This window comes from Hyperolius riggenbachi, chromosome 7 (assembly GCF_040937935.1).
Source record: "Hyperolius riggenbachi isolate aHypRig1 chromosome 7, aHypRig1.pri, whole genome shotgun sequence".
NCBI lineage: Eukaryota > Metazoa > Chordata > Amphibia > Anura > Hyperoliidae > Hyperolius > Hyperolius riggenbachi.
Window position 1 is genome coordinate 300737579 of NC_090652.1, and position 22778 is coordinate 300760356.

Here is a 22778-nt window from a genome sequence, read left to right on the forward strand (position 1 = left end):
ATTTTTGATGCACAATCTAGATATGTTGCCCCAGGTAGGAATATGCATGGATATAATATATGGAAATAGATAACTATGTAGAGGTGTTGTTGGTATTTATATATTTATGGCTGTTTGACTTTGGGTCACGCCTTTGTGTGAGCCTATATACGTGCTCACATGTTGAATGTTATATCAAGATGGCCCAGGTTTAACTATACATATGACAGGGTTCCTTTCCTTTGGTGTATGGGAGGTCTGGCTGTGTGTTACATACTTGGGCACTCTACCATATTGGGATGAGCTTTGCTGAGTTTCTATATATATTTTTTACAATTTTTTTCTAGATTTTGTGGGTCTGGTAAGCTCAGACGCCCCCCCCAGCATTCGGCCTTTGTTGCCTGATTGGTTCCCTTTCGGTTGAGCTTCACAGGTTTGTTGATTTTTTACCATTTTTTCAAAACCTCTGGTCCAGTCACAATTCATGTGCTATATACTTTACACCTCTTTCTGGTAACCTACTTAGGAATATGGTGACTGATATTTACTAGTCCCCAGGAAGTTGGTTTACTGTGGTTTACTCTGTTCTTGGGCTCTTATTCTTTTTTCATCTTTACTTCTATCCTCATCTTGACACATTCTTCTATAAGCTCTTCACAAATCTTTGGTCTGATCCATGCACGTAGGTTCTTGGATTGAACCTGATGTACATGCCATGAACCTTTCTAGGTGGTGGTCTCTCTTTTGTACGACAGTTTTTTCTGTCGCACTTGATCAATTGTACTTTGTGATTTTAATGTGTTGTTATGTATCGTCTTCATTTTTAGAATTGGGTATCACGGCCTGATGAAGGGCGCATACAATTTTACAAAAAAAGCCCGAAACGAACATGTGTCGTTGCCTTGAAGTTTAATACCCGTAAAGCTACAACCATTGGTCAACTCAAATCTACCTTATGTATCTTAAAAACCAATCACTGTGATGCTGAAGAATCATGTGTTTTTGATGTTTTTCTACATGTGTCAATAAATATTTTTCAGAGTTCTTTTTTGCCTCTCTGAGATTGCATCAGTTTATATAGTCCTCTTCTAAAGTTATAAATAAGTGTCGGTGGGTAAGGTGGATTACCCTGAAAAAGGACTGTGTTTTTAATCCTTCACAATATAAAGGATTGTACCTCCAGAGTTTCTAACAAAGATTACATGGCATATTCAGACACGCATGCACCGTATACACACACACACACACACACTCTGCAGACATGGCATATTCAGACACGCATGCACCGTATACACACACACACACACACACTCTGCAGACATGGCATATTCAGACACGCATGCACCGTATACACACACACACACACACACTCTGCAGACATGGCATATTCAGACACGCATGCACCGTATACACACACACACACACACACTCTGCAGACATGGCATATTCAGACACGCATGCACCGTATACACACACACACACACACACTCTGCAGACATGGCATATTCAGACACGCATGCACCGTATACACACACACACACACACACTCTGCAGACATGGCATATTCAGACACGCATGCACCGTATATACACACGCAATACCAGGGCGGTGAAGGAACAGTAGTAGTTTTATGGCCCATTGTGTTGCACTGCATTAATGGTTCCTTGCTGAAATCTGTTTAAAATATTGATGTGGCGTGTGTGGAAGGAATTCGTATGATGCTCGTATCATGTCGTGCAGTTGCAGCATTGTCACTCTGTGTTTTAGGTGTTTGCAGAGAGTAAGGATGAGATCGCGGTAGTTCTCTTCGGTACTGACAGGACAGAAAACGCCCTGGCGGACGCCGATCAGTACCAGAACATCACGGTGCAGCGACATCTCATGATGCCCGACTTTGACCTGTTAGATGAGATTCAGAACTCTATTGAGCCCGGAAATCAGCAGGCCGACTGTATCCTTCCACCAAAGCCAAGCCGCTGGCAGAGTATGGTACCCCGGGTAGTGGCCGCAGCCGGTAAAGAGCAGGGAACTCAGGGGGGCAGAGATTTCACTGCTAGGCCTCCGGAGGGATATAAGAAGGTGTCAGGTGGTTTAAAGTATATTGAGCACCTGGGTGCCCCTAAGTCAGCTTTTGGGGATTAGCGCGCATTTACTTACCTACGGGGAGGGGACGCACCCCTCCGGTTACATATGGAAACCTCCATCTCCTCTCTTCCTGTGCTGCGGGTTGAAGTTCCCACGGTGATATCCTGTGTCCCTGGTAGCTACAATGCATGCTGGGAGATGTAGTTCATTGATGTGGTTACATGTCCCGCATGCATCGCGCATCCCCAGCATGCATTGCTGCTACCGGGGACATAGGACAGAACTGCAGTAAACTGTGGCGCAGGGACATAGAAAATGGAGGCCTCCATACAGACGGGGAGGGGGGGGGGCTAATGAGCCCCTCGTAGGCTAGTAAATACATGCTGCACCCCCCAAAAGCCCACACAACCAAAGACTTCTCTTAGGGGGAGGTTTGTTTTTAAGAAATTTTTAGAAATTCATGCATAGTTGCTGCACGCTGATGTAACTGTTTCAGGTTGGCGGTTCTTCTAAAGTGAACTTGAGCTCTTGCACAGGACAGAGGGAAAACGGAGAAATGCACCCTGTATGTATTTAGAGAGTTTAGCCTATCTAATTTCCCCCCTCATCTGTGACCAATCACAACCATAATTTGATCTCAGCTGTGTCTGCTGGCTGGCTCAACAGATCAGCTAATTTGTAAACACAGGATGTTAACCCTATGTCTGCTTCCATGAAAGCAGGAAGTAGACACGCTGCAGATTTATTGCAGGATTTGTATCAGCTGTAATAAAGAAATGTTTTTCTTTAAAGGTTATTATGCTTTTAGAGCAGAGAGGAAGTTCTGAGTTCAGGTCCGCTTTAATAAGAATAACAGTAATCTCTGCTAAATAGAAGTGAATGCATCATAAGCGTCTATATAAGCATAACTGATAGTTGCTTAAAGTGGGATTGTCGCCATAAAAATCACATTTCAACAGCAACTGAGTGAGTCTGAGTGTATTAAGTGATAAAGATGCTAATCCTGCATTCAAAACTTTCAAAACTTTTTCTGCCGTTATGGTTTGGAGTTTTCACATACCTTAGGAGCACTGGCCCTTTAATAGCCATTGCCAAACAGTTGCATGCTGGGGGGTTCTTTTTATCTATAATATATTCCTCCTCTTCCCTTTATTTGCCTGCCTACCTGCCTTGCTGAAACACGATCCTCTGCTCACTTGTGTTTACAAGCAAGGCTGAGGTGACTCAGCGATTGGAGGCGAAAAGAAAAATGTTAAGGGAAGAAACAACATCAGTATTTAGCCTCAAACTGTGGGCAAAAGACACGGCCCCCACCAGGAACAGAATTCTCCTCATTTACTATAAAACATTCACTGAAATCAAAACGTGGACAGTACAATACATGTGTTATGTAAGTAGATCAAGTATTTACTTATATACGGTATGTGTTTTTTTCCCTGGCATAGTATGGCTAATCCTCCTGATATCTTGAAGTTGCCATTTTAAAGCAGACTTTTGGTACAAAAAAAAGGTGTTCATCTATTACTATAATTGATTATATATAACAGAGGGGATTATAAATGTCTGTGACTTGCACTGATGTGTAGAGCAGCTCATGAAAGCAGTTAGGGCTGGTTCAGACGGACGTTTGCAGAGCGTTTACAGCCAGCGTTCAGGGCTTGGTGTTAAACGCTCCCATTCAAGTGAATGGGAGCGTTTGTACCAAGCTTTCAAGCGCGTTTACACAAACGCGGCGTTTGGGTCCCGATTTTCCCTGGCGTTCAAGGAGCCCCTGGAAGCTACATGTAGCTTCCAGGGGAGGTTAACCGCGACGGCTAATGTCCCCCTAGGGGAAGAAAAAACGCGACCGCATCCAAACGCACACGAACGCTGCTGAACGCGACGCCAGCAAACGCAACGCCTCCAAACGTCCGTCTGAACCAGCCCTTACAGACTATTGCTGCAAGCTCAGGGCTCGCCGGATCTAAGTTCCTGCCACGCCCCTTTTAGCTTCTGCTGTGTGATAGGTTAGGAGAAATAACAGGACAAGAGCAGGAAATTAGGGCAGACAGGCCTTCAGCTGCCTGTATTGCTGAGATTGTTCATAGAATTTTGTACAAAATTAAAAATGTGATTGTCAGCCATTACATCAAATTCCATTTACCCACTGCTCTGTTTATTATGTAGTCTGCAACCTGACCCTGCAGTGCAAGCATTTCAATATAATTAGAAATATTTCTGCTGTAATACATCTTATCTGAGTCAGCCTGGCTCTATTTAGTACATTGCCGACGAGAGGGAAGCTTGTCCTCTCCCCTCCCACATTCCTGCTCCTCACTGATTGGCTGAGGGCAGTTCAGTGTGACACAAGACTGAGAGGGGGGAAGCTGCTGAAATACAATCTATGCTGTGCTCGCATGTGTTTACAAAGCAAGCTAGATATGACAGTGCAGTTTGTAGGAAAAAGAAAAGTATGGGAGGAAATTACACCAGGACTGGCTTCAGTCATAGGCAGTAAAGATGGAAAATATCTGAAACTGTGTTATCCTTCTTTATTATATAAAAATCACTGAAATCAAAATGTGGACAGTACAATACATGTGTTATGTAAGTAGATCAAGTATTTATCTACTTATATATATGATTTGTTTATACAGGGTGTATCACTTTAATGATATGACTTGTTTGTGATAAGATACCATGGTTCTTCTTTAACGTCTCAGTCCTCGATGCTCTGATCGTCTCTATGGACATCCTACAGAAGGAGACCCTGTAAGTGACTGGCAATTGTTTTATGACCTCTGGGTTTATTTCTCACATTTACTTGTAAAGGGTAAGTGCATTTATAAACTGCAGTTATCAGAAAACAAGCCCCGCCTAGGTTTCCCCTCTGTTCACTTGCATTGGTACTGCTCCACCCTGGCTGCTGCATCTGCTTTACAGGATACAGGAGAAAGTACACTCCCTCTTCATTGAGATGAATGGACAGGCAGTCTTCTTCCTATTCTACAGCACCACCTAGCTCCTGGAGGGAGTAGTGACTTTGAATATACATCACTGCCCTAATTCGTGTGATGTAACGACATGGGGAATAAAGGGCTGGGGGTCTAGGGAAGCATTTGTGAGGTTGATGTTTGGATATTTGCACTTTGTAGGTTTAGTTATGTTCACATTGGAAGTGATATATTGCTCTTTACATCTCCTCCCCACGCCTATGGCCAGGTCGTGATTGAGCACTGTAATACCAGCGCAGGAGATTTGGGTGCAGCCGGCGCCACCATAGGCCGTAATAGGAATTAAAGAGACTCCGTAACAAAAATTGCATCCTGTTTTTTATCATCCTACAAGTTCCAAAAGCTATTCTAATGTGTTCTGGCTTACTGCAGCACTTTGTACTATCACAGTCTCTGTAATAAATCAACTTATCTCTCTCTTGTCAGATTTGTCAGGCCTGTGTCTGGAAGGCTGCCAAGTTCTTCAGTGTTGTGGTTCTGCTATGAACTCCCCCTTCCAGGCCTATTTAGGATTAGAGCAGCTTCTCTCTTATCTTTTACAAGCTGGATAAATCGTCCTCTGAGCTGGCTGGGCTTTCACATAGTGAGGAATTACAGACAAGGGCAAAGCTGTTTGCAGGAAGAAAAGAGCAGCCTGAAACTTCAGTGTATGAGAGATGCAGGGGGAAAGAAACACACAATGATCTCTTGAGATTCAAAAGGAATGCTGTATACAGCCTGCTTGTGTATGGATGTATTTTCTATGTGTGGACATACTGTACATCAACCTACTTCCTGTTTTGGTGGCCATTTTGTTTGTTTATAAACAAACTTTTTAAAACTGTTTTTAACCACTTTTAATGCGGCGAGGAGCGGCGAAATTGTGACAGAGGGTAATAGGAGATGTCCCCTAACGCACTGGTATGTTTACTTTTGTGCGATTTTTAACAATACAGATTCTCTTTAAGGCTATAGTGACGCATAGTCAGTAACTTTGGCGCCGTCAGAAGATGGAGCTGAAGTTGCTTTTAAAACACTGTAATTCGGCCGACAGCAATTGCTGGAAGCCGAATTACATCATTCCCCACTATCCACGTGGTCCTGGAGGGGGAATAGTATTTAACGCCGCCTGAACTTGTGCAGCAGCAGGATAAGCCATATACCGACTGTATCCTGCACCCAAGTCTCCCGACGGCCAGATCATATGTATGCATCATGATACGGTACAGGGTAGTGCCAGACAGGCCTTTTCATGTTAGCACAGCATACTGCACTGCACTGCTATACTGTGGAAGGGGTCATTATAGATCAGAATAGATTGAGGTCTCACCAGCAGTAGTGTGTGGGGTGGGGCTGGGGGTAACTACTGAGTTCAGTGTGTTCCACAAAGCAAGGCAGATAATAGTAAGCCCTTTCCATGAACCAGTCACATCTTTAGCTGTCCCTGAGAGCAGCTCACAATCTCAGATCAGAGGTCAAGACACCCTAGGAGTGGTACCATCTATTGGGTCACCATATTTAAACCTGTGGTCAATGAGGGCAACTCAGCTCTGCCTTGATCATTACACTGGTGGATTTTTGTGTTCATGTGGTGTGGGGGTTTAAGTTATTTACTTAGTTGCACAGTTTTGTATTTGCTTCTGATGAAGCCCGTAAGAATGAAACATGTAGAGCAACATGTTTTTGCACTGAACATATTGTGCACCTACCTAATTCCCTCGGCCTTAATTGTATAACATATCAAGGATAGTGAATTGGTATGTTAGTGACAGATTACGAGCTGTCGAATCGTAGAGGGGTGTATGTTATTGTTATACATCACTGCCAGCTTGGGTTGATTAGATCTGATTCTGGGTGAAATTTTGAATATAATTGGAAACGACTCTTCCCTCCACCATACCCAGATTATTAATCAGCCTATTGAACTCAGAGTTTACACTTTAGCAGGCTAGTGAGGGCTAGCTGCACCCCATCCTGCACGGCAGACCTTTGCAGGTTATATTAGGTGGTGGGGGATCAGCTGCTTATACTTCACAATCCACACAGCAGCCTCCTCTCTGCACTCTGCTGACAGCATGGAATGATCTACCTTTTGGCGAGGTTTACAGAGGCGCCCGCGCAACACATGGCTTATAGAAAGGTTATCTGTATGTATTAACCTGAGGAAGTGGGCAGAGGCCCGTGAAACGCGTTGTCTACAGCTTAACTGTAAAAAACCCCCCTCAATTTTCCCACTCTTGTGAGTCTTCATTGGAGGTAAGATACCTCTTTTTATCTGTACTATAGAACTTAAAGGGGCACTATGGCAAACAAAATTGTAAAATTTTAAATATGTGCAAACATAGAAAAATAAGTACATTTCTTCCAGAGTAAAATGAGCCATAAATTACTTTTCTCCTATGTTGCTGTCACTTACAGTAGGTAGTAGAAATCTGACAGAAGCAACAGGTTTTGGACTAGTCCATCTCTTTATAGGGGATTCTCAGCAAGGCTTTTATTCTTTATAAAGACATTTCCTAAAAAGGATTTAAACAATAATACTGGCCAGCTTTCCTGCTCACTACACAGTTTTTTTTGGGCTGTAGGACAGGGCAACTGCCATTCACGAAGTGCTTTTGTAAATAAATCCCTGAGAATCCCCCATGAAGAGATGGACTAGTCCAAAACCTTGTTCTTCTGTCAGATTTCTACTATCTACTGTAAGTGACAGGAACATAGGAGAAAAGTAATTTATGGCTCATTTTACTCTGGAAGAAATGTATTTATTATTAGTATATGTTTGCACATATTTTAAATTTTACAATTTTTCGCCATAGTGCCCCTTTAAGTTCCACCGCTGTACCAACGCACATTGGGCACCTCCCAAACAACCCTAAAGGGGCCCATACACTCAGCCGATTTTCTGGCCGACCGATCGATCGATCGATTGAAAATCGGTTGGCCAATCGACCGATCGATGCCCGATTTCGATCGATTTCGATGGATTTCCATCGAACTGGCAGGGTGGAAAATTTAGGTCGATCTGATGAGATTGCTTATCAGTTTGCATTGGCCTTAATGGAAATCTGATGGCAAAAAAATGCCATCAGATCGAATTTCAATAGATTTCAAACTGAAATCTATTGGAATTCTATCCTGGTAAAAAATGTTCTAAAAACGCATCAGATAGATCATCAGATGCATTTCTTATCTATCTGCTGCCAATCTGACGAGTGTATGGGCACCTTTACTCAGTTATAACCTCACACCTCTAGCAGAGGTCTCAGCCCCCTACTACTTATTGACTTAGTCCATCAGTGGAGAGGACCACAGGAGCAGAGCGACCGCCCAGTTTCAGAGTGTTCCGGGACACCGAGCGGGAACGGTTTCTTCCCGCAGGCCGACGCGCTGGTTGCAGGATTGCAACCCATCTTTGTGAGTATCCGCTACCCACAACATTCTGTATACTATCTGCACCTAACGATACTGCACCATTAGGCTCCCCTTCTCTACAGGCAAAAGGGGCTCCACTCCCTTTGTGAACGAACTTCCTGGTTCCTGTATCACTACACGTTGCCTTTTGGAGGGTGGTGTTCAGTGATTTACCTTTGTGTTTGGGATGTGATGGGAAGTGTATTGTCATGCAGGCAGTATGAGACTGTATTGGAGAGATGTCACTGCTGATGCCCCCCAGAGATGCGCTCGAGTGAATGCACCGCCGGGAGACTTTGGCGCAAGATACAGCCGGTATATATGGGTTATCCTGCTGCTGCACAAGGTCCCGGCGGCGTTAATTACTATTCCCCCTCCAGGTTGACGTGAATACTGGGGAATGATGTAATTCGGCTTCCAGCTATTGCTGCCGGACGAATTGCAATGTTTTAAAAGTAACTTCAGAGCTGTCTTCCGACGGCGCCAAAGTTACTCGCTGCACACCACTATAGCCATAATTCCTGTTACGGTTTATGGGGGCGCCTGCTGCGCCCAAATCTCCTGCGCTATATTTGCCGTGTTCGCCAGAGATACAGCCAGCGAGGGTCTCAGCCTTCCATGTCCTTGTGGCCCTAACTGGTTCATAGAGATTTCCATGTTGTTAAAATAGCTGGTGTTTTTGAATTCAGCATAATGATTTAGGAAGAACCGAATTCTGCCGAGCGCCACATTTCACTAGCGAACAAGCGGACGGGGTCAGGGGGAGGTCACTGCTTGCGCTTCAAGGTGCGATTCACATGACTCCGATACTTCTGACAATGGAACGCGACGTGAAGCACAAGTAAGCAAAGTCTCCCTAACCTTGTCGATTGTTTGGGACTGAAATGTGGTGTGCGGCATTATTCTGGTGTTACGAAGTCATAATGCCAACACCTATTCAGGAATATCGATGTGTGCCTCTGGTAGAGCTTGCTCATGCCCAGGTGTTTGTGTTTTTGCAGTGGGAAGAAGTATGAGAAGCTGCACATCGCTGTATTCTCAGACCTCAGCAGCCCGTTCAGCGAGGACCAGCTGGACATCATCGTCGCCAACCTGAAGAAAGCGGGCATCACCCTGCAGTTCTTGTGAGTGTCACCCTCTCCAAAGTATCCTCCATGAGTGTCCAGAGTAACAGCGTGCATACTACAGTGTTCTACTTTAGGCTCTTTTAGCTGGGTGCTCCACCCGGCTAGTTTTGGTGAGCACCCGGCTGTCATCAGCTCACCTCCTCCTATGCTGTAAGCAGAGTTGCACACAGAAGCACCAGCCCTGCATTCTCTCATCTCACCCCACCCGGCTACTTTTTCATGCCACCTGGCTACTATTTCAGGCCACCCGGCTGGAAAAAAAACTTCTGGGGAGAACACTGTACTAGAGATCAGCACACACTGCAGCTACATTACTGTCAGCGCAGGGACAGAGTATCAGCTTATACTGTACATACTAGAGATCAGCACACACTGCAGCTACATTACTGTCAGCACAGGAACAGAGTATCAGCTTATCAGTTGAAGTAGCTGCTGCATGCTTTTTTGGCAGTTGGAAACAGCTGTAAACGGCTATTTCCCACAATGCAACAAGGTGGGGTTTTATCACAATATCAGCCATACAGAGACCCTTGATGATCCGTTTGTGAAAAGGAATAGATTTTTCATGTAAAAGGGGGTATCAGCTACTGATTGGGGTGAAGTTGAATTCTTGGTTACGGTTTCTCTTTAATTTCTGCTATTCTTGCACTGTTAATGGCACAAGCCTCAAACCTGGTACAGTCATGGGGTGACTGGGGTTCAAATTCAGAAAAGGGGGTGGAGTCACAAACAGCCAACCAGATTTGTTTAATTTCAATGCAAATTATTGATGCCAAAGACAGCAAAGCTCATAAACAAATTCATTGAGTAATTGTGTGTTAGGGTTAGAAAAAATGGGCAGAGCCAACACCAGCCAAATACATACCCGGGCAATGCCGAGCCATCAGCTAGTATAATAATAAGCAAATCAAGACTGTGTACACATGCTAGAAGAAATATGACTGAGACACCCAGTTCTGCAAGTCTTTGTTGCAGCATCTATCGTGTGTACAGGCGGTATTAGTTCTGGCTCTGTTTTATCCACTTGACCACTACAAGTTGGTGTTTTTCTGGGGAGTGGCCTGTTTATAGACGGGCTTCAGTGAGAAGCGTAACGTAGCTGAGCAGAAGTGAAGCCATTTTGTCTCTTGTGTCCGCAGCCTGCCTTTCCCAGTGGACGAAGATGAGCATGAATCCGGGGAAGGCAGCAGAGCTGACGGGGACAGGAGACGAGGGCCGGGCAAAGGTCTCTCCGATCAGCAGAAGCTCGGTATCCAAATGGTGAGGAAGATCATGTTCTCTCTGGAGGCTGAGGACGGCCTGGACGAGGTTTACACCTTCAGGTGGGCATATTTTCTGCTAATATCTGACTGGTGACAGATGTACGTTTCACTGCGGTTCACAGCTCTGTTCTCTTCGGCATTCAGGGACAGTCTGGATAAGCTCGCCATATTTAAGAAGATGGAGAGGAGGCCTATGCCATGGCCCTGCCAGCTCACCATCGGCTCCAGAATATCCATCCGTATTGTGGGGTATAAAGCTGTAAGTATGTCAGGAAATTGTGAGATGGACGAGGACCTCCTAATACCAGACATGGGAATAGCAGAATCAAGTTTATCACTTTCGGGGACTTCAGACACAGGGGGACTGATTGTCTAATGTTGTCAATACTAAAGATCATAAATAATCAGGAGAGCTTTCCCTGGATTTACTGAAGAATAAAGTTTTCTCAGACACATTCCTGTTCCCAGCAGCCCCAGGAGAAAGAACTCTGCTCAAGGTGGGCGCAGAAGGTGGGAAATGTTTGTCCAGGCAGCAAACTTATGGCCATATAAATATTCAGGAACAATGATTTTGGCTGGCAGATATTTGTAGGTTGATTCAAAAAAAGCTTATTTATTTTTCACCTTAAAGGAACACTATATGCAAAAATATAGTAAAATGTAAAATACATTTAAACGCATACAAATAAAAAGTATGTTTCTTCCAGTGTAAAATGAGCTATAAATGACTTTCTCCTATGTTGCTGTCACTTACAGTAGGTAGTAGAAATCTAACGGAACTGACAGGTTTTTGACTAGTGAAAACAAAAGTTTGCTTTCTTAAAACAGAAAGAATTTGCGATAATTCAGGTTGGAGTGAGCTTGAGATGACTCCCAGTGCATCACTGCTGAATATATGCAAATTAACCATTGTTGCCCTTAGAAACTAAACAAACCTCCAGAACCGCTGGAATGCAATGATGTGTCAGCTTGTTAATTTGTACAGAGGCATAATAATCCAACATGCATACAGACTGTTTTGGATTGTTTGATCCTCATCAGTGCATGGCATGGATTAATGTGGTTCTATGGGGTAGGACTTGAAACACCCAGGAGGTACAGACTAACCAGCAAGCTCATGGTGAACCAGAACTCATTGGAGTGTGTAAGGGGCTACAATGGTCTAAAAAGCCCCCTTACTTTTTTGACTAGTCTATCTTTTCATGTGGGGTTCTCAGCATTTAATTTATTCTTTACAAAGACTCCCTGAAAAGGATTTATACAAAGATAGTGGCCAACCTCCCTGCTCACTGAACCATTTTTTGGTAATCGGACAGAGCAATTGCTATTCACTAAGTGCTTTTGAAAATAAAGAAAAACTTGAAAAACCTCATGAGGAGATGGGCTAGTCCAAAACCTGTCAGTTCTGTCAGATTTCTACTACCTACTGTAAGTGGCAGCAACATAGGAGAAAAGTAATTTATGGCTCATTTTATGATGGAAGAAACGTACTTCTTCTTTGTACGTGTTTACATGTATTTTACATTTTACAATGAGGATAGTGTGAATGCAGGTCAGACTTATTTGCATCTGATTGACTGTCTCTAGTCACTATCTGTCCCTCCAAGGAGCTCACAATCTAACAGTTCTAACATAGTCATAGTCTAATGTCTCTTCTTTAGTCTGTGGACAATCTTGGGGAAGCCAATCTACCTAACATGGGCATTGACCAATGGCATGACTGATTTAGGTGACCGAGGAGAAAGCAAAGAAGACCTGGGCTACTGTAGATGCCAAATCCCTGAAGAAGGACGATGTTCAGCGAGAAACCGTGCATTGTCTGAATAACGACGACGAGACAGAAGTGCAGAAGGACGACATTATTCAAGGTGTGGTATGATCCGAAGCTTGCTTGTCATATGTAGAGGCAGTACCTCTCTACCACCCTAGGTGACCACTCCTCTCCTTCCATGTGCAGCCCACCTCCCGCCAACATATTGCTGAAGCTTGCTTGTCATATGTAGAGGCAGTACCTCCCTACCACCCTATGTGACCACTCCTCTCCTTCCATGTGCAGCCCACCTCCCGCCAACATATTGCTGAAGCTTACTCTTCATATGTAGCAGCAGTACCTCCGTACCACCGCATGTGACCACATTTCTCCTTCCATGTGCAGCCCACCTCCTGCCAACATATTACTGAAGCTTGCTTTTCATATGTAGCAGCAGTACTCTCTACCACCACATGTGACCACATCTCTCCTTCCATGTGCAGCCCACCTCCCGCCAACATATCGCTGAAGCTTGCTTGTCATATGTAGTGGCAGTACCTCAGTGCCGCCACATGTGACCACATCTCTCCTTCCATGTGCAGCCCACCTCCCGCCAACATATCGCTGAAGCTTGCTTGTCATATGTAGTGGCAGTACCTCAGTGCCACCACATGTGACCACATCTCTCCTTCCATGTGCAGCCCACCTCCTGCCAACATATCGCTGAAGCTTGCTTGTCATATGTAGTGGCAGTACCTCAGTGCCGCCACATGTGACCACATCTCTCCTTCCATGTGCAGCCCACCTCCTGCCAACATATCGCTGAAGCTTGCTTGTCATATGTAGTGGCTGTACCTCACTACCGCCACATATGACCACATCTCTCCTTCCATGTACAGCCCACCTCCTGCCAACATATCGCTGAAGCTTGCTTGTCATATGTAGTGGCAGTACCTCAGTGCCGCCACATGTGACCACATCTCTACTACCATGTGCATCCCACCTCCGACCACATGTCGCTGAATCTTGCTTGTCATATGTAGCCGCAGTACCTCTCTACCACCACATGTGACCACATCTCTCCTTCCATGAGCAGCCCACCTCCCGCCAACATGTCGCTGAAGCTTGCTTGTCATATGTAGTGGCAGTACCTCAGTGCCGCCACATGTGACCACATCTCTCCTTCCATGTGCAGCCAAACTCCTGCCATCATATAACAAATTTACATGCATCTCCCATTTTGTGTGCAAGAAAAAATACATGAATCCAGGCACACCGCCTCCAAGTTAGGACATTTAAATAAAGTATTAGGGAGGTGCTAAAGGGGGTGTGGCCAGCAAAATGGCAGAGACAGTTAACCCTTCGCACTCATACAAATTTATTTTAAAAAATCAATCACCCAGGCACCACTGCTATCTCTACAGCTAAGTTAGAAGTCAGGTTCTTGGTACAAAATAATGCATTCCCTTTGCGTAGTCCTCTACACCGCGCAGAGGTACGCCAGCGATTCATAGGTGTCCTAACTCTGGCCCTGTAACATGCATAGTGCAGACATGCAAACATTTATCGCATCAAACCTATGGAGAGATTAGGAGCAGCACTGATCCTGACGTCCTCTCCTGGGACAGACAGTCAAAGTAATCCCACAAGGGAGCTAACAAAATCTATCCATGTCCTATCTGTAGATATGGTTGATAGGGACAGCAGTGGTTCCTGGATGACTGATTTCGGAGAATGCATTTGTATGAAGGGTTTAGGGCTTGTTCACTCTGAATCTGTTTTTCGGGTTTTTTTTAAGCGCTGACGATTTTTAAAATCGCCCTACAAGCGCTTGTGCAATGATTTCCTATGAGAGTGTTCACATCTGAGCGGTTCACTACCGATCCGCTCACCAAAGCGCTGCCTGGAGCATTTTCAGGGCGATTTTCCTCTATGGAAGGTAGCGCTTTGTATAGCGATTTCTCCCGCGCTTTTAAGAATAAATACATTGTACTTATTCATTTCCGGGTCAAAGAGTTCACTTCCTGACTGACGTCACGAAGTAAAAAAAAATCAAATCGCTTAGAAAAGCGCTGTACAAAAAAAAGCAAACGCGTCGGGAGGTGCTAAAAATTCACGCATAAAATTGCAAAATGCTGGCATCAACGATTGCGATTTGTGATGTGAGCAAGGCCTAACAGTCTTCTGCCATTTTATGTGCAGCAGCTGTGCTCCGCTGCATGGGGCCCCCCCAACTTCTGCAACTCAAACATTGGAAATTAGTATGGTTTGGTTCACACTGCACTAAAGAAGTTCAGTTTAGTGAAACAGAAGGGATCCCAGCAGATGCGAATGGATCGTATGCAAATAAATAGGTTCCATTCCCATCGGTCCATTTGTAACAGATCCGTTCAATCAGTCCTGGCAAACGAAGCGCAAGTATGACGAGTCTGCGATCGGTCTGGAACGAATGCACGAAGCGGATGCGTTGCAGGTACACTGCGGGTGGCGACGGATAATGGATTAAAAAATTGATGCCCAGTGTTAAAAACTGATCTGTTTTGAAACAGCTGAAAATTGATCATTTATCACCGGATCAGTTTTTGATCTGTGCAGTGTGAATCAAGCGTAGACCTGCTGGTAAGCCAACCCCTCCCCTCCCCCCAATACCGCAGGGTGTACCCTTCCATTCTTGTGGAGAATGCATGTTGGAGACGGGTCTGTACTGGTTGCTACACACCACACAATTTTTACACTTCAGATCTTGTTTCCGATGGAGAAAATGATTGGAACTGGGGAAAAATATACAGGCTACCAATTACCAGTGACCGAGCCTCAAATCCATCCATTTCTCAATCAGTGGCAGAAAAATATTGATGGAAATACTGACTATCGTTGCATGTGTATGCCCATGGATTCATTTTCAGTCGATATATATAATCGGAAAATGACTGGAAATCTGATGAGAATTTGAAACAAAATCACATACGTCGCTCATCACGTGATCACTCGCTGCAATTGGATCTGAAGTGGAAATTGCATGGTGTGTATCATGCTGTAGTCATAGTTACCTTTGTGAGTGGTGGCAGTTATCCTTTCATCTTCACTGCACTTCTGTCCCCCACATGGGAGTTCTGGGGTTAACTGTCATGTGACCACAGTTAAAGAGTAACTTTAGCCAAAAAAAAGGGGGAAAAAATAATTGCAAAGGGAAAAGTTAAAAAAAATAGAAGAGAGATCAAGAAATGATTGATGTTCACCATGTAATTTGTTCATGGTGTTTGATCCACTATGAGCCTTCATGTCATCATCTTTACTACTGGCAGACATGAAAAAATAGACCGAACCAACTGCCATTATCTATAACCACACCCCCTAACAATGCGATAGGTTAAAAGGGTTTTTTGTTTTTTTTTAATAGATCTACTTCTGCACAGAGGGAGATACTGGTTGCTTGGCAGTTGGAAACAGCTGTTATTTCCCACAATGCAAAAAGGCTCACAGACAGGAGACTCAGGGCCATGGTCCTGACATCACACTGTGGGAGGGGTTTCCTCCTCGACGAGCCTCCGTTCTCCTGCCGCCAGCTACTTTCGGTTTTGCCGCTGGGCCACTGGCCACGCGTATCCTTTCTTCGCCTTCCCCGCTAATGCAGAGGGGAGCGCGAAGTAAGGATACGCTTGGCAGGGCTGCACTGACCTCAACTTACAAGTCGAGGAACGGAGCGGCGGCGGGGGAACGGAGACTCGTGGAGACTGGGCGGGGGACAGGACGGCTGCTGGGGGCTTGGGCAAGCCACAGGTAAGTGAAACAATGTGTTTCATTTGTATCTACAGTTCCGCTTTAATCAGCAGACAGGACACGCACGCACCATTGGAGCGCATTATCTTGTTACGAACATTTCTGCTTTCCAGTAGGTATATTTGCAACTCGGATAATTCTCCACCAGGGGTGCAGCAGCTGTAAACAGGCTTAAAGTGAACCAGAGATCAAAAGAAATAAAGATTTGATACTTACCCGGGGCTTCCTCCAGCCCTATAACATTGTCTGAGTCCCTCGCCGTCATCCCGCGGTCTGCCGTTCAGCCCCGGTAACAGCTCGTGTTCAGTCTGGGTCTTCTGCGCATGCATGGAAGGTCCAGGCATGCGCAGAAGACCCAGACTGGACGCTACTGAGCCAATTACCGGCCTGATCGCACCGGAACGGCAGACTGCGGGAGGACAGCGAGGAGGAGGGACTCAGACGAGTTTATGGGGCTGGAGGAAGCCCCGGGTAAGTATCAAATCTTAATTTCTTTTGATCTCTGGTACACTTGAAGGAGGCCCTGTAGTGACATATAGTAGAATGTCAGTAAATTATTCAGGATAGCCACTTTTACGGTAATTTTCCTGGTTTCAGAATCGGAAACACTTCCAATATCTATACAGCAGAGTCCTCATTATGTGGCATTCAGGCAAACGGAAGTCTCAACTAACCGGCATGTCTGATGGATTACAGGGACTATAGTTTTGGGGGGGAGGGGGGGGATTTGGAGGAATTTTGAATACTTACCTGAGCCTCCAGTGATGTATGGCGGCCCTCCTTGTACCTCCTCGCGGGCTCCTAGCGTCTTTCCAGCACAGTGCACAGAAGCCAGCATGCCACCTGATCTGATGCGAGTCATGTGACACACTGACTTATGTGCATGGAGGATGCAACAAAGCCGCTAGGTGCCGGCGAGGAGGTGCAGGGAGGGCTGCCAGACATCGCTGGAGGCTTGGTAAGTATTTGCTCGAGGGAGGTTTGTGCTTTTTTTTTTAGCCGGTTGCTAATAACTGGCAAGTACATGTATCATGTGATCCCTGCCGGTGCCGGATACTGGGGACTATGCTGTATATTGGTATGTAGCCCCGCTTTCCCTGTGATGCCTAGGCTGTTTAGCTGTGCGAAATTCTCCTCTCAGAGCATTCTGGGACACCCGGCATTATTTTCATTGGCTTTGGAATACTAAGTAAACAAACATTCTGCAGAGCTGCACCTGACGGTCCTAAAGATGTTGCCATCTGTGATACATTTCAGAATAGAAATCAGGAAGAAGAAAGATTGTACAATGGGCAAACACTGACTAAATAATGTATAATTATATACTGTAAAAAAAAAAGCCATTTTATACAATATGTTCTTTACACCTCCTCTTTAATCTTCTTCCTGTTTCTCCATCAGGGTACCGCTACGGGAGCGACATTGTGCCGTTCTCTAAAGTAGATCAGGAACAGATGAAGTACAAGACGGAGTCCAAATGTTTCTCAGTGCTGGGCTTCACCAAGTCCTCGCAGGTAACCGCCCTGAGTAGCGTCATGACTTCACCCCTGCAATGACTTCCGCTTCCCACACAGCCACTCACCAATGCTCCGCTCCCACGCCACGGCTCACTTTCACTTCCTGCAGTTCGAGGGTACTGCCTCCTCGTTCACGTTCCTGTAGCCGGACGTGTACTGCACAGGCGTAGTAGAGATTTTCTCGTACTGCACCTGCGCAGGGCGCTCCTGGCTACAGAAATGCGTACTCGGATATGCGTGGCCAAGGTGCAATGGAGGTCGACTTAAAAGTTATTGGAGAAAAAAGTGAGACGCGGCGGGGGAACGGAGGATCGGTCCAGGACTGCGCGGGGCACAGGTCGGCTGCATGGGGCTGGCAGAAGCCCCAGGTAAGTTAATTTTTTTTTTTTTTTTTACATAGTTTTCAGTTGCGCTTTAAAGAAGTGGTCCAAGGAGAAAAAAAAAGGAAATTCACTTACCTCGGGCTTCCTCCAGCCCCCAGCAACTGAAACTGTGCCCTCGCCGCAGCTCCGTTGGCTCCCGGTCCCCTCCGGTGAAGAGGCCGACCTCGCCAAGTCAGCATCTTCCTCCATCTTGCTGCGTTCCACGGTGCGGCTCACTGAGTCACACAGACGTCATCCGGGCTTTTCTGCGCAGAACTACTGCGCCTGCGCAGTCCAGTCCAGATGACGTCAGCGCGACTCTGAGAGATGCTCGCACAGGCGCAATAGGAATCCTGTGCCGGAGGGGACCCAGGACCACCAGCGGTGATCGGAGCTGCGGCGAGGGCACAGAACGGCTGGCAGGGGCTGGAGAATGCCCCAGGTATGTGGATTATTTTTAACAGCTTGGATGTGTCCTTTAAAGTCTACGTTCTACTGTGCTCCCACTTTGCTGCACTCCCCCACTGCGTCATACCACTGAAACCACTCCCCCACTGCGTCATACCACTGAAACCACTCCCCTATGCTTACTATTCTGGAGGGAGGTACATGGCTGTTGCAGCCACTCCTCCTGTCCAGTCAACGCGTAAGGGGAGGGGTTGAGTGTTGCAAGTACCCCCCTCCTCCATCACGTTTATCACTGTGGGTGACATGCAGTGGGGGTGACTTGGCTGTTTGACTTCAGAAGCTGACAGGTACTCAGACAGTAGCGCCAGCTTCTGTCAGGTCCCAGTGAGTATAAGGAAGGGTTTTGGGGGAAGGGAACACCCTCAAGTTAGCTTTTTGGAAGGGGTGGGATGGTAGGCGCTACAAAATGTTTGTGTTGATAAGCTTTGAAGCGGGGTTGTCAGCCACAAAATCAAATTCCATTTATCCATTGTTCTGTGTTTATTATGCAGTCCACAACCTGATACTGCATTGCAAACATTCCAATATAATCATACGTGTTTCTGCTGTACTAAATCTTGTCTCCGGTAATTCGGCTCTATTTGGTACATTGCTGAGGAGAGGGAAGTATATCTCCCCTCCTACATTCCTGCTCCTCACTGATTGGCTGAGGGCAGTTCAGTCTGACACGAGGCTGAGAAGCGAAATACACCTCACCCCTCTGCAGAAGCTGCTGAAATATGAACTATGCTGTGCTCACATGTGTTTACAAAGCAAGCTAGATATGACAGTGCTGTTTCTAGGAGGAAATGACATCAGGATTGGCTTCAGTCAGAGGCAGTAAAGATGGAAAATGCCTGAAACTGTTTTCTATTTATTTACTGTATAAAATTCACTGAAATCAAAACGTAGACAATATACAATACATCTGTTATGTAAGTAGAACAAGTGTTTATCTACTTATGTATAGGTTTTTTTTTTTCCTGGAATGGTTTTGCTGTCTCTGCTGCTTTAAAGGAATCGTCAGGCAAAAAAAAAAAAAAAATGAGTTTCACTTACCTGGGGCTTCTACCAGCATTGAACCAGTAACGCGTAAAAATGTATGCGTTAATGTTCCTGCACCAGCGGGAATGCGTAAAAATGTACGCAATGCGGCCCGCCGACCCCGACGTCGGCAAAAATGAAACCAGCTGGCGGTGGGGGACTGGAGCAGCAGTGAGTGACTATGAGGGCACAGGATGGCTGCAGGGGGCTGGTAGGAGCAGAACTAGCTGGCGGCGGGGGACTGGAGCAGCAGTGAGTGACTATGAGGGCACAGGATGGCTGCAGGGGGCTGGGAGAAGCAGAACTAGCTGGCGGCGGGGGACTGGAGCAGCAGTGAGTGACTACGAGGGCACAGGATGGCTGCAGGGGGCTGGTAGGAGCAGAACTAGCTGGCGGCAGGGGACTGGAGCAGCAGTGAGTGACTACGAGGGCACAGGATGGCTGCAGGGGGCTGGTAGGAGCAGAACTAGCTGGCGGCGGGGGACTGGAGCAGCAGTGAGTGACTACGAGGGCACAGGATGGCTGCAAGGGGCTGGTAGGAGCAGAACTAGCTGGCGGCGGGGGACTGGAGCAGCAATGAGTGACTACGAGGGCACAGGATGGCTGCAGGGGGCTGGTAGGAGCAGAACTAGCTGGCGGCGGGGGACTGGAGCAGCAGTGAGTGACTACGATGGCACAGGATGGCTGCATGGGGCTGGTAGATGCAGAACTAGCTGGCGGCGGGGGACTGGAGCAGCAGTGAGTGACTACGAGGGCACAGGATGGCTGCAGGGGGCTGGTAGGAGCAGAACTAGCTGGCGGCGGGGGACTGGAGCAGCAGTGAGTGACTACAAGGGCACAGGATGGCTGCATGGGGCTGGTAGGAGCAGAACTAGCTGGCGGCGGGGGACTGGAGCAGCAGTGAGTGACTACGAGGGCACAGGATGGCTGCAAGGGGGCTGGTAGGAGCAGAACTAGCTGGTGGCGGGGGACTGGAGCAGCAGTGAGTGACTACGAGGGCACAGGATGGCTGCAGGGGGCTGGTAGGAGCAGAACTAGCTGGCAGCGGGGGACTGGAGCAGCAGTGAGTGACTACGAGGGCACAGGATGGCTGCATGGGGCTGGTAGAAGCCCCAGGTAAGTGAAACTCATTTTTTTTTGTTTTGCCTGATGATTCCTTTAAGGAAATATATTTTACAGTGCTGTGTTGCCTAAATTGTCTCACCATTCTATTGTGTACTATTGTGTTTGCAGGTAGACAGGACTCAGTTTATGGGCAATCAGGTTCTGAAGATCTTTGCTCCTAAGGATGATGAAGTAAGTTTAAATTCAGCTTAATGGTGTTTTAAATTAAGCTTGTGTCATTAAACCAAGTGCAAGTCTAGTTTCAAGTACACCAGAAGAGTATAGAGGGGATGTGGAAGCTGACATTCCTTTTAAGTAATACCAGTTGCCTGGCAGTCCTCTGTCTCTAATACTTTTAGCCACAACCCCTCAACAAGCATGCAGATCAGGTGCTCTGACTGAAGTCAGACTGGATTAGCTGCATGCTTGTTTCAGGTGTGTGATTCAGACAGGCATTGTTAAAAGTAAATAAATATGGCAGCCTCCATAGCCCTCTCAGTTCAGGTGTGCTTTAGGACTTTCTTTCTAGCTCCTAGGAGATGTCCACCCCCAAATTAAGAGATGTGGGCAGCACAGTGGCGTGGTGGTTAGCGCTCTCGCCTTGCAGCGCTCGGTCCCCGGTTGGAATCCCAGCCAGGTCACTATCTGCAAGGAGTTTGTATGTTCTACCCGTGTCTGTGTGGGTTTCCTTTGGGTACTCCAGTTTCCTCCCACATCCCAAAAACATACAGATAAGTTAATTAGCTTCCCCCTAAATTGGCCCTAGTCTATGATACATGCACTACACAGTACATACATGGACATATGACTATTGTTGGGATTAGATTGTGAGCCCCTGTGAGGGACAGGTAGGTGACAATATACTCTATATGACGCATTATAAGATGTCGCCGCTATATAAATACTAAATGATGATAATAATAATGAGACAACCATGTTCTAAAATACCCCTCCCCCATACTACAGTTACGTGGTCTCCAACTTTTTGAATCATGTGACTCATTTGATACAAGGTTTGGTGAAGAACACCTTAGCGCAGGGGTCAGGAACCTTTTTGGTTGAGAGAACCATAGACGCCACATATTTTAAATTGTAATTCCGTGAGAGCCATACAATATGTTTCAAACTGGGACAGTGCACATGCGCAGCAAAGGGCTCACGTACCTGTTGCCATGGTTATGTGTATACAGTTGATCCTCCGGGCAGTGGAAGTGTCAGACGTCTTCAGCTTCTCTTGGGTTTCAGCAACATCAGCAATTTCCCCGAGAGCCAGACAGGAGAAATACTGACTAACAGCTTGTACAATTAGCTAGCTGACTTGGGGTCTGATTCACTTTGTAGGATGAGATCCACGCAGTTTGGCCCAATAAGCTGCCTGTCAAGTGACAGACAGTCTATTGGGCCAATCAAAGTGCAGGGATCTCATCTCAGGGTCCAGGGTGGGACAATTGAAGCAGCTGTTCCTTTTGGGAGGAGTGTGAGTAAGTTAGTAGTGCATGTTACAGCAGTAGCGTGCCTACTTTGAAAATTTTACCCACGCTGCAACGCCATGCTGTGCTGCTTGAGCAATGTAGCTCAGTGAATCACTCCCTACTGATTGTCTGTGAGCCAGATGTAACCATCAAAAGAGCCACATCTGGCTCACGAGCCATAGGTTCCCTAACCTTGCCTTAGGCCACATTTACACTTAATCAGTTAGTACGCGTTTTTTTTTCTTCTCCATAGCAGTGCATTGTTAAACAGATTTAAGTGAAAACACGTTAGATGTGAATGGTGCCATAGGAAAACATGGACATTACTTTGGAAATCAGTTGTCCATTCAGGTATAACTGAGAGCAACTGATTAAGTGTAAACGGGGCCTTAGGGGAAAAACACTGAGACAACGGGAGCCCAATAGCGCAATATGTCACTTGGTTTTTCAGAGGAAGAATCAGTAG

At 46.1% G+C, this 22778-nt stretch overlaps 1 protein-coding gene across 4 annotated transcripts in view; it reads left to right on the top strand.

Moving 5' to 3' along the window:
- The window catches only part of XRCC5 (X-ray repair cross complementing 5), a 114951-nt gene that overhangs the window by 38825 nt on the left and 53348 nt on the right, over positions 1–22778 (top strand). For all 4 annotated transcript variants that reach the window (XM_068246081.1, XM_068246080.1, XM_068246084.1 and 1 more), the window contains exons 3-10: positions 1747–1930; positions 4767–4815; positions 9449–9571; positions 10714–10896; positions 10981–11095; positions 12566–12704; positions 17768–17880; positions 20970–21032. In XM_068246081.1, the coding sequence (XP_068102182.1) occupies positions 1747–1930; positions 4767–4815; positions 9449–9571; positions 10714–10896; positions 10981–11095; positions 12566–12704; positions 17768–17880; positions 20970–21032 (969 nt within the window). The remainder of the gene's footprint in view (positions 1–1746; positions 1931–4766; positions 4816–9448; positions 9572–10713; positions 10897–10980; positions 11096–12565; positions 12705–17767; positions 17881–20969; positions 21033–22778) is intronic.